Source organism: Pieris brassicae, chromosome 1 (genome assembly GCF_905147105.1).
Source record: "Pieris brassicae chromosome 1, ilPieBrab1.1, whole genome shotgun sequence".
NCBI lineage: Eukaryota > Metazoa > Arthropoda > Insecta > Lepidoptera > Pieridae > Pieris > Pieris brassicae.
Window position 1 is genome coordinate 2,985,893 of NC_059665.1, and position 12,984 is coordinate 2,998,876.

At 31.6% G+C, this 12,984-nt stretch overlaps 1 protein-coding gene across 1 annotated transcript; it reads right to left on the reverse strand.

Annotated features, from left to right (window-relative positions):
* Positions 1-3,617: 3,617 nt before the first annotated feature.
* LOC123710686 (sorting nexin-4-like) lies at positions 3,618-11,895 on the reverse strand. The gene is made up of 10 exons (XM_045662767.1): positions 11,747-11,895; positions 11,562-11,668; positions 10,984-11,122; positions 10,574-10,751; positions 10,163-10,301; positions 9,551-9,678; positions 8,388-8,550; positions 7,758-7,919; positions 7,314-7,428; positions 3,618-6,131 (listed from the first exon to the last, which is right to left on the reverse strand). Exons 1-10 carry the CDS (start codon positions 11,822-11,824, stop codon positions 6,081-6,083), a joined length of 1,260 nt encoding a protein of 419 aa, XP_045518723.1. The 5' UTR covers positions 11,825-11,895; the 3' UTR covers positions 3,618-6,080.
* Between the last annotated feature and the right edge of the window lie 1,089 nt (positions 11,896-12,984).

Below are 12,984 nucleotides of genomic sequence, written 5' to 3' on the forward strand. Positions count from 1 at the left end.
TTTTCTTTTTTTTCCTCATCGGTGTTCTCTTCAGACTTCTTGTCTTCCTTGATCAACTCGTCAAGTTCTTTTTCAGCATTTTTGAGATCTTCTTCAGTAAGGTTAAGGTCCGGAAAGCGATTCTGTAATATGTTGGTATGTCTATGAATTAAATTGTATTGGCTGTCTGAAGTTAAAATATTTACTTGTATTTGTGTTTATCATGTTCACTAAATATATATTTTTTATAAAAACAGTTGTAGCCAATATTTGTCCTTGTTACACCGTTCTTAATAAGACCTTTTTCATCTGTTGTTTACTTTGATCTGTATATATAATACATGAAGTGTTTATTGTATTGTACAATATAATTTAAAAAAAACCGTGATGATGACAATGCTATTACATTTTAGGCATAGGCCTGAGATTCGTGTATCTGTTTCGTGATCATTTATAGACACGTAGGTGATTGGGTTGACACATGCCCTTGATGTTTGGATCTAAGGCATACTAAAATCTACGACTTCAGGGATAAGAGACTATAGAGAAATAGGTTTATCTGTATATACTATATACGACTGATGATTCAGTATCATTAGTCTGTTATCAGACCGACTTAAAAAGTATTTATAATCGCCTATACCTACTCACTTACTACGGTGAGACAGTATATATATAGTATTTTAGGACACAAAATCATTATAACTACAATTTATTAAACTCTCTCGAATAGCGACAAAATCAATAAGGTTCCGAAACCTTGACTAGATTTTTTGTAGTAGTTGAAAGTCAGTCAGTTCGGCCCCGGGGCCTCCATAAAAGAGGGGATAACCACTAGATTCGAAAAAAAAAATGTTTTAATTTCCGATTCGTAAACAACTTTTCTTTTTATATAGATATTTTTATGTTCCTTCATTTTATTTGGAATTTTTTTTGGGACCAGGGGCCTCCACTCCAAATCCGGGTCAGATTATTTAAAGTTATAAGGCTGATTTCAAATAATTATTTTATATAATTATTTGGTGCAATATTCTTGGCTGTGGTTTAAATGTTAAGTTGGACTTGAGAGATTGGAGGAAGTCCCTAGTTATCCTTAATCTCTCAACTGGATACATTCCATGGATAGACAGAATTCTGGATATCTTTAATTGGTAAATTTCTAGGAACCCTCTGGACGCGAGGTCGAGAAACTTATTGTTTCTTTAATTTTTGTCAGATGGAAATTAATGAATTGTTTTAATGTTATCAAATAACTATAATTAGTTTACTGAAATACAAAAGAAAGGTTTATTGTTTGTATAGCAGAGATTCAAGTCTTTGTAAAATTTGCAGGAAGAAAACCATTGATACAAAACAATGATTTGTTAACAGACGTATTACAATGATATGGAACAGATTGTTAGCGTTTTTTTCCAACGAGTATTGTCTATAAAAGATGATTGTATAATTCGGTCTCGTACAGTGAATCTGAAGATTCTAGGCTTGATTGTTATGTAACAGTCAAAATTTCAGGTCATAGAACAAGGGGAGGTACTCAAATTAATAAATTCTAATTCTATTCACGGTAATTCTAGAAATTATCTTGCGAATAGTATTTTGGTACAAGCCAACGTTATTGGGACGTAGGTAGTTACATCCCTATAAAGAAAACTATTATAAGGTAATGCACTCTCTTAATTGAATGCCTGCCTTGTAATATTATGACAAAATACTATCAATTGTTTTAAGGATAATTTATAATATTAAATACAACTAGAGTAGTTGGAAATTGTGGTAATCAAACCGGATCAAACGGCAAACCTATGGATATTCAAAGAGCCTCTCTCTCTTACTCATAAGTTCGTTGCCAGCCTTTTAAAATGATAAATTTTCTGATGAGTAACGCTTTAAGAAATATATCATTACGTACAAGTCAATCATTTGTTTAAATATAAAACGTATGCTAGCTAAGAGATCTTGTTTAAGTATTTTTTCTCAATTTAATTGTATTCCTAAAGAGAAATAAATGCTAACTGCGACATCACGAGAGTAACCTGCAATAAGTAATATCTCACCTGGAGTTCCTTCAATGAATTCTGCATATCATTTTGTTGTGACCGTAGTCGCCTGGGCAGCATAAAAACAGCATGAAAAAGCCTTATCATAACCCATCCGAGGCCTGTTATGATGCCATACGTGAACATGCTCTTCAGCATCGCCCAATAATCAACGCTAACTTCTTGGTGCTTCATAATAGCAGTGTTATAATATCGAACGAAAATATGAAAGACGCGCGTTCATAAGTGGGGTTGGACGTAGTATGTCCACCGATGGCCCATTTCCCATCGAGTCAATGTCGTAGTCATTATTAATGACCCCGGGGAGGCTTACACATGTCTGGTATAAGTTTTAAACGAAAAAATCTAAAACCTGATATCGGACAACAGTTTATTAAACAGGAAACGTCCTGTTCTATTAAAAAGGCGCACAGTGTGCTCATGGACATACAAACTGCTAGAAACGCGAGTGGGTTGCAATAAGTAGCGCCTTGTTATAGAAGATTATGTCGAATATATACTTCGGTTTCACATAGCGAAAGAGCTTTTTGTCAAGATCTTATTCGTATTGACTATTTGTTATTTAAAAAAAACCTTATCTTTAGTAAAGCTTTTTAGTTTTTAACTGTATTACAATTTAAAACTACTGAAAAAAAATGTTGACTAATTGCGCAAACAAAGCCATTTCTCTACAAGGTTTCGGAAAAAAATCAATAGATGTAATTGCTGGAAATAATAACTTTTATTGTAGTTTCTGTGTATAACAACACTTACCATGATGTTAGTTATTAAACATATACATGTTTACAATCTTTTTAAATATTGATTATGAAACGAAGTGGTGTTCCGAATCCAGTCAGAATTAACTATGATTCAGACAGAAGGCAGATAAATAGAACGATAATTGGTATTCAAATCTAAATAATTCGGATCAGAAAATAAAAAAAAAAACATCATACAAAGAAAGTATTTATTATATTCCACTATATACAACAAAAACAAAAATAAATATTGACTTGATAATTCTGTCTTAATATACAAAAATCTTAATTCAAGTTATTTACAAAGGATATTAAACATATTATATATATGAATTTTTGAAAACTTTTTGGAATGAATAGACTTGTTTTTAATTACTAGGAAAAACATACACCATGGCCCCCGGAATACGGCCTATTGATTTTTTATGGCCTTCATCAAATAGCTACATGTTTTGTCACGTTCATTTACTAGAAAAGTGACCCGAGAATGACAAGGAGAGAATATTTAATTCTAATTCCATATTAATGCCTGTGTATTTGTGTTAGGACATAAGAGGATTGAAGATTTTATGGTCATATTTATTGACATGATAAACCTCAAATATGTATATATGAATTCTAATAATGAATGGTAAAAATAATTAAATTCAATAGAAATTTTAGTCAATTTTTTTTCAAGGATTGTCTATTAAATTGAACATCACTTAGTATTGAGATCACATGTGTTTAGAACGTTGGGATAATGACTTTTCATCAATTTAAAACGCGTTTTATTATCATAACTATTTTGAATTGTCTCGAAGTTTGACGTGACAGCAATAATGATCACATCATGATTCCATTAACCATTAAATTAAGCAGGTAGTGTATACAAATAGAAGAATACAGCTAAGATTTATTAGAATGACTGTGCTTGACAGTTCTTTGGTTTGACAGTTGTCAGAAGTGACATTAGGTGCTGTACTTTTATTGAAATTTTAAAAGGTGCTTGCATATTGAATTGAATTACGACTTCGGGTTTGTTCGACATATTAGATACACGGCGCATAATTTTAGCTGATATATTCTAAAATTAAACAAACAAAAAATATTCACCTCTACAACGTTTATAAATTCTAATAAATTGTATTAAATTACAGAACTTTTGAAACCTTTTCTTATAACCACATGACATCTACAAAAAGCGTCTACATCTACATGGGCATCCACGGTTAACCGCAGTAAAGCCTAAACAATTATGCTTATTAAATATTGCGTTACTGCAATAAAGTAATTAGTTAAAAGGCGATATCGATTCAAGTACTAAATTGAAAGGCACTTCCAACCTTATAGATTCGACCAGTAAACTTAAACTTTTGTCCGTTGTGTAATAAAACAAAAAAGCCTTTGATGAGAAACACCGATTTCAGTTATAAAATCTTTTATCTTAAACTTAAAGATATCTTTCCTTTCCGACCTCTAGGGCTGAAAATTATGATGCCCTTTTAAACTATCCTTAGACAAGGGTTAAAATACACAAAAGTAAGGTCTAAAATAAGCTTTATAATTCCAGGCTAGATACTTATTGCCTCATCCAGTCTCTGATTATAATAACGCTTAACTGTAAGTGAGAATAATCGCAGAGCAGTGTGAAACATGAAATAAAATCAGGTACTTTTATAAATATCTACGAACGAAGCGGCCTTAACATTACTATTGCCTTTAGTTTAATTTATGATATGATTTTGTATCCAACTAATTAATAATTATAAACAATTATATTTAAACGAATTGATGTATTTAAATACAAATAATTTACAACAATTAAAACGTATTTATGAATAATCAAGAAATATAGCTATATATAGCTGCCATTTTTCTTTTCATTCTTTGTCCCAGACAATTATTTCGGATTAAAACGATTGCTCGTCCCGAGTTTTTGAATTAACAAAAAGTAAAATTGTGATTAAAAACGCCATTTGATGCTGGAAAGTGTTCTTTAACTGTGACAAATTTTAATAGCGCAGTAAATTAAAAGTCTTTGCGTTACTGATTACACATTTCTTTAGTTTAGTTGCAGTTAACCGAACATTTGCAGCATTTTACAAAATGCAGATGTATTAGAATAAAGTATGTTTATATCCACAGATATTAGGCGGTCCAGACACCGATAGACAATGTTTATTTATATCTAACGTGACACAATGTCATTGGAGGCAAACAAATACATACATTATGGCAACACAGACACTTTCAGATATGAATACAGCAAAATAATATTATCGCGAATACTCACCATAGAATTTTCAGCGTATGTCTTACCACGTTACAATTTATATAAAAAAAATCACTTAGGAAAAACGAGTCGAACAATTTGTTTGGAATGCACAATGTCTATAAACTCAAAGACAATTGATAATTCTCAAGGGCTGACGTGAAATATATTTAGAAAAACGCCTGGTTGCTATATCTAAAACTCCAAACGAGATCAGCATCTTGAAATTTCAACATTTGGCAAATCTATTATTTCGGTGAAAAGGTTCTTGCAAAACACTTTTTTTCTTCTTGTCTATGGCTTTTATTTATGCCAACTGGGCACAAGGTACTTCGCCAGTGTCGTGTAGATGCAAAACAAACAAAATTCACTTATGTTTTGCTTTTCAATGTCCGTCTATATTGACAGACATTTTATGATCATGACAATTTTATTATCTGCGCATGCGTCATTGACACCTTAATCCGGGTCGAACGCAGACAATATCAAGTCATTTGTTGCTCTACTCTTGGTGTCCGGTATTTGATCACAGACACGTATTCGCAGAAAAAACGTTAGAGAATATTTTAGGTCATCATTTGCGCAGCAATAATACGTTAAATGTATACGTTAAATATAGACAGTATGGAAGAATAAAGTCAAAATCGAATACGACATCGTTCAGAACAACATACCGCTTATATTGACCAAAATCAAAGATCCCGGCTGAATTTTATGTATTAGGTACTTATGGTTTTGTACGACCAAATATGAGTAGTCCTTATAACAGTTTTTTACTGTATTATATTGTCTACGATGACACGCAAATTCTCTATGTTAAATGTCTGTGGATATAAACGAACATACATTTACATATTCAATACTAGTGCAAATTTTAGAGAATAAAATGAACTTTCTATAGAATAAATTACGACTCGTACCAAATACTGGTGTTTTATATAGAACCTATTAATGTCTACAAACAGCTACGTAAAAAGTGTTATATAAAAATTTAATTTTCTTTATGCAGTATAAAATATAATCTGTAGGATATGTCAGTGCCGAGCACAGTTAAGGCATATTTTGAAGACACTCTTTGATCTGGGTCCAGGCTTGGAGGTTCTGGAAGTAAATTGTCATTTAGTTGTGTTTGCTTCCTTTGGCAATGTATAGGGCACATACAGGTGTTACAGTGCATATGTCGCAGTAAAGTAGTTAAATTAGAGAGTTAATTGAATCTCTAGACAGTTAATTAAAAATCGATATTCAGTCAAGTCGCTAAAGTTCCGTCAGACAAGTGTTAGCTTCTAATATTAATTTAATTAAATTCTAAACATTTTTATGAATGCGCATGTGCAATAGTTACTCATTTGACTCGTTCGGTTGTTAACGAGTTGTTACGAATTGACTCGACCATTTTCCCGAAGTGGGATGGTCGAGTCGGAGGAGGGAGTTGTGATTATAAAAGAGGTTGTGACACATGCGCACGGGCCTTTTCTTCGTACAAGTTTGAGGTTATACAGTTTACGTAAAATCAGTAAAGTAAATTATAGTGAATTAAGTTATCATTGAAGTGTTTAATTTCCTACCCTAAGAACTAAATCAACTACCGCTAACACAAGTGAGTGAACGAAACGTTTAACTAGTTTCCTAAACGTTCCTAAGACTAACCTAACCTAACCATTTACAATAAAGCAAAACACGGAATATCCAAGCTCTCAGTTCTTCACGATCACACCGAAATAACAATAACAAATGAAATAATCATGGCGAAGTCTTGTTTTACATTGTTAATCAACACGCTGGCTTTCGTTCAGACAGGTAGTTAAACGTTTTTGACGCTGCTTTATTTAAATCAAAATGCTAGCGAATTGATTGAATATCGACATTTAATTAACTGTCTAGAGATTCAACTAACTCTCTGATTTAGGTACTTTACTGCGACGCATTCAATCTTTACAAGTACATCTTTGCTTTTTAAACAGAGCATAATCTTATTAAAAGTATTCTATCTATAATCAGTATTTTCTCGTGGATTCAGTTAATATAATGTTTTACAAACGCGAGACATTGATTTGATGGCTGTCTCTCGCTGTCAACTGAAATTTAATTCATAAAAGTGTGATCCATTTAGGTATCGTAAGTGCCCATGAGCGAAAGATTTACTGTACATTATATATTATTTACAATTTATTTTTACAATTAGCATCATATTTGGATTTTGATTATTTTTATAGACTATTTTAAACTCTACGAATTGCCAAAATGAAATAAATAAATAAAATATTATTACAATTAGCATACCTTTTTAGCAGACTTTACTTGCAACGCAATGAAATTCACAAGCGACTCGTGCAAATCTTTATCCTTTTGCTTTTGAAAGTATTCAATTTCAACGGCAGCCTTTTTTCTGAATTCTCTGAAATTTACAAAATACAGCGTATTAGCCTTATATGCAATTTGCAATTTATATATTTAAATTTATTTTTTAGTACATTTTTCAATCACGTCACCGTTTGACGTTCCTCTTAATAGCGATCTTTCGGTACAAAACCTCAATATTAAGGTCGGAATAACGGTTACTAATGGACGTTACAGAATTTTCAATAGTCTCAGATCATTTAAAAGATAAAATTAATTAAAAGAATATTTTTTTATTATTGTGCTGCTTTAGTAGTTCCAACGCATTTTTTTTGCATGATAAATTTTTTATTAGGAAATAATAGTAAATATTTTATATTTACATACTCTAGATCAGCCCGCGCTCGTTCGATGGCGTGCGTGTCAGCGAGTATCTTCGCGTCGAGCGCGCGCGTGCTTTGATCGCGTACTATGTCCGGCTCCGTGGTGCCGAATAAACGTGACATTATCCCGGACTTACCAGCCGCTGCACGGTTACGTTCCGCTATTCTGTGTAAAAAAAAATAATATTCTTGCTAAAATGTTGTTTATATATGTAAAAAGTGTGTCAAACATGTAAAAAAACTACGGTTTGTTCAAAAGATTGTTAAGTACCTATAATGAAAAGTGATAAATAATAACTCACGGTTTGGTATTGCCACAATTACGATTGTAAACATAATTTTAAAAATAACACCTAAACTTTAGTATGTAGAGGAATGACAGTTAACAGTTCCTGCAACCTAAAGGGGTGATCAATGATCATTCTAGTCACTGTCGCGAAGGATCCAGTGGCAAAGCTCGTGAAGTTGTATATATCCTTATCGGAAATAACTTGGTAAGCGCATTTCAGAGTATTAAATCATCGTGTTTACAGTGGCCCTACGATAGCACTTCTATTGTAGAAAACATATTTAGACATAGACAACAGATGGAATAGAAATCTTGATCTTAATAAATTAATAAGTTATTAAGTACCTGTTAGTTAGCGCATCGTTGGCATTCTCCAAATTGCGCTGCAACGCTTCGTGGTTAGCACAGAGATGTTGTAACGCAGCCGCGTAAAAGAGATATTCCTTTAACTGATCTGCTAGTTGCTCTTCATCCTCTGCTATTGATTCTATTGAGTCTGCTATTGAATCTGTAAAATATACCAATAAACATAAAGAATTAAATTGTTGATATCGACAAGCAGACCAACGTTATAGAATGGCAATTTTTATATCTATAGTATCCAAAATTTTAACGTATTGTAGTTAAAGTATACTAGGTCTAAAGTAGGTCAAAAATCTATTGGATTTCCTACTAAATGTCTAATTATCTTGATTCTGAACCTTTTCTTAAAAATAACAGAAGTGATTTCACATGTTTATTTAATTTAAAACACGACAGTACAAAATATTATATATACACTAAACAATATACTCGAACTCAAAATAACTAAATTAACCAAGTACACTTATCAACGTCAATAGAAAAGATTTTAAATTGATTCTGAATTTACATTGACTACACTGGTGGTTGCGTACTGACGCAAGTCAAGGGTGTAGAGTGGGCAAGATTTTAGATAAAAGACAGTCATTTAAAGACATCAAACTAAGAAATATATATGTCGCAGAGAGTTCATTGAATATCTAGCCAGTTAATTGAATTTCTAGACAGTTAATTAAATGTCGATACTATAATATCGATTTGATTGAATTGATCGATTCGATTGAACATTTTGATTTAAATAAAGCAGCGTCGAAAACGTTTAACTCCGTAAATCTATCTGACCGAAAGCCAGCGTGTTGATTAACAATGTAAAACAAGACTCCGCCATGATTATTTCATTTGTTATTGTTATTTCGGTGTGATCGTGAAGAACTGAGCAAGGAACGTTTAGGAAACTCGTTAATCGTTTCGTTCACTCACTTGTCTGACGGAACTTTAGCGAGTTGATTGAATATCGATTTTTAATTAACTGTCTAGAGATTCAATTAACTCTCTGATTTAACTACTTTACTTTACTTACATATACAAAAAAACAGCACAAATCACAAAATTCTAACTAAATACTTAATCACTTGCATTTAATACTTAATTTATCAAAATATCTTATTGTATTTGAATGCAATTGACAAAAAATTAAAAATTATTACCAAAATAATGCCCAGCCTTCTGAAGTCCATCTCCCATCTCTTTCTCAATAACACTCCACTCGCTAAACAGCTTGCCATAGTTTGCATGCAACTTGCACAGAGCATAGTTCTTCTCTATTATCTTTGATCTGAAATATTGAAAACCATAGACTCTTATTATTCAACTAAAGTTGCTTTTGATGATCTCCATCACAACACAATATTTGTTTTTCATATTACATTTTAATACTTTTGGTTACTGTGTCTATGTCAGACATCAACCAGTACATTGTGTTATGCAATGCAACATAAAAAAATTCTTAAACCCGTTAAGGAAGGTTAACTTCTAACATACTATAACAACATATATATTGTCAACATAACAAGAAAGGTAATTTAGCACTGCTCTGACCTGAAATCCCAAGGTTTTCTATTTAAATATTATGGAATCTAATAAACCCTCATGCATTACTTAAGGAATAATTGACTATTCATTAATATTAGTAAGGCAACAACGGCTACCAAATACACCATATTCAATATATAAAATGAAAGGAAATGGTGCTTGTTGTTAACTGCTTGATACCAGAAGATTTGGAATTATTTAGTTACAATTAAATACAAAATATTTACCTGGTGTAAAGAAAATTTCCTAGGTTTGTCTCCAATTGTTTCCCATAGCATTTAACCCCATCAATTTCAGGATCTGGTTTCTTTAGCCTTATTGATAGAGATAGAGATTTTATTTTGTTTTCAGCCTGCAAGAGGTATCCTAGAAATAGAAAAACAGAACTACAAATTCAACTCCAATTTGATGTACATAATCTTCTAACATATGGCAAGACAAACAGCAAGGATATGTAAGAGTCTCGTGAAAAACACAAATAACAGAACTCTGAATTTGATTAGCCTATGTCTAGACTAGTCAATAATCTCAGAGGGATAGTTCAATACAAATATTAAATAAAAATGTCAAACTTAAATCATATTAAACTTTATAAGGATCAAATCTACTCAATTAATTACGTAGTTGAAAAACCACACCACTATCTGTAATAGTTTCTCGCCATCCATGTTCCTGCTGGAGAAAATTAATGAACTGATCATCAAAGCAAAGTTGAGGGTGTGAAGCTACTCGCAGTAAAAAGTTCTCTAGGCCAGCTCTTCTACGCTCTATAAATTCAGGGTCTGTTGTGTCACTTTTCCGCCAGGCATAGATTATCTAAAACATTATAATTCATTTTGAGGATAAGAAGAATTCAAGAAATTACTTACTTTGTCATTCCTACAAGGTTTACATGACTTTACAGAAAGTAATGTCAAGTATCAATACAAAGGCTGCTAGCTAGCATAAGGATGTCACTATTAGGATTTTATATAAAATAACACCATGAATTATCACAAATATACTTTATTTATATGTTATCATTTTGAGAAACAAAACAAATACATACCCTTTTCTCAGGCAATGGTGGGATAACAACATGTGGGTAAGTCACTTGTAGGTAATCATGAATCTGCTCAAACTCTGTGTACCTTCTCCATATTGTACTGATTTTAGTCTGAAGCTGTTTGTACTCAGAATCTGTTACTCTGAAAATAATATGTTAATAATTTATAAACAATAAATTACAACATAAAACATCTTTAGGTATTTATGTGTTATATTTATAGCTTAGGGTAATCAACAGAGAAAATCTTCTAGAATATAAAAACATTGCAAGAAATAAAGAATAACCTTATGCCAGTTATGCTGGGGGTAGAAGTCAGTAGTCTTAATATAAAGCAAGACTTTAGATTAGATTACCCAAATAATTTTACACAATAAGCATTTAAAAAGTAAAGAAGTTTTGCATTGCATTTATATTGAGTTATTCATTAGAAAATAAATTATTATATTAAAAAAATTGTCTCATAAACTACATGTACACACATCACCACACAGATGTGCTACTTAGCAGCCTATTAATTAAGTCATATTCTCAGGGAATTTGTATAAGTTTTTAAGGAGAGCAAGTATTGCAAATCTTACTTCACATCTATTAGATACACTGTGTAATGATCTCGAACATGCAGGGTCCCATTAGCTCTCTTCTCAGATTCCACAATAGTAATATCCACATGTTTGATTAATGCATCCTAAAAAAATCATTGTTTATTATGTATTTTGTTATTAAAAAAGTAGGCGGTAATGGTGAAAACTCGATTAATAGATACTTGGTTTTCAAAATCTTCTAATGCTTGTATATTGTTTAAGGATTTCGAATGCTTAGCTGGCGAACTTTCCGAAGACATTTTATTTTAAATTTCAATGGAATTAGAAGATTTGATGAAATTATGAAGATTTTATGATTGTTGTAATCTGTTTCCAGTTTTTATACTTATTTTTTACTTCTAAGTCATAATCGATGATGTCAATGCCATTTTTATACTTCATCTGTCAATCAACTATGTCATAAAATTTATATATATGCATGGTATACCAGTTCCAAATCCTTGATTTGGTTAAACGAAAAGAAAGAGTTTCAATAGTCAAATTTTATGCATTATAATAGTAAAATTTATTTAAAATGATATGTTTGAAGTTCACCATATCAAACATGTTTGGTATCTACATTCTGAACGGAGATGGCGTTTATCTGAATAAATTCACTATATTGAAAGTACTTTTTTTATTTGAAATATACAATAATTAAAAAAAACGTAGAACTATTAAATTATAAAGAAAATGTAACGATTTATAAGTTAAACTATTATCAAGATTCCGTCGGTTTCACTATGCATGTTACTATTAAAACACGGAGATTCAAGTTGCGGTTATCAAACCTGTAATTATTATGGAACTGAATACCTCATGAAATTTCTACCTAATGATTTGTAATTTATGATCTGCATTCAAAACAGCTTTGGTAATAATAATTGATTTTGTGTTAATGAGGGCCGATAATTCATCGTTTCCAATTTAGTACGGGATATGTTTCATTATATCGCAAAACCAATTTACAACTACAATTTAAAATCAGAACATAATTTTATGCTTTGATGTGTGGGATGGGTTTCAATGTTTTTGGGAATAGACTGTTTAAATTAATAAAAAATTGCATGTAAGGTTTTTACTTTATTTGTGTGTAGCAACACAATTACAAAACGGTTACAAAATTATTTCGACCGTTAAGGATAAATCCAACCTCTTGACATTAGCAACAGGATACTTCCGGCCAAGCAATAAGTGGTTAGAAGTTGAGGATCCACCACCCTATAAGTCGCGGAAAGAGCAACACCTTCACTCAGCAATTAATTTTTATATATTTATATTAAAGTATATAAAGCTTCGACTAGTACCTGTTTAGGGATGTGGTTGAGAATCCTTCTAAGAATATTGTATTAAAATTTCCGATCCATCTTCACTTTCGACCGGACCATAGAATTGATCATATCATGAAACTATATTGTTG

Excerpts from the sequence above, each read along its gene's own strand:
- LOC123710686 (XM_045662767.1), bottom strand. The coding sequence starts at position 11,824 with ATGTCTTCGGAAAGTTCGCCAGCTAAGCATTCGAAATCCTTAAACAAT. Across the intron at positions 11,123-11,561 it reads GTGTATCTAATAGATGTGAA|AGTAACAGATTCTGAGTACA; the intron begins GTAAGATTTGCA and ends TATTATTTTCAG. Across the intron at positions 7,429-7,757 it reads CGAGCGCGGGCTGATCTAGA|AGAATTCAGAAAAAAGGCTG; the intron begins GTATGTAAATAT and ends TGTAAATTTCAG.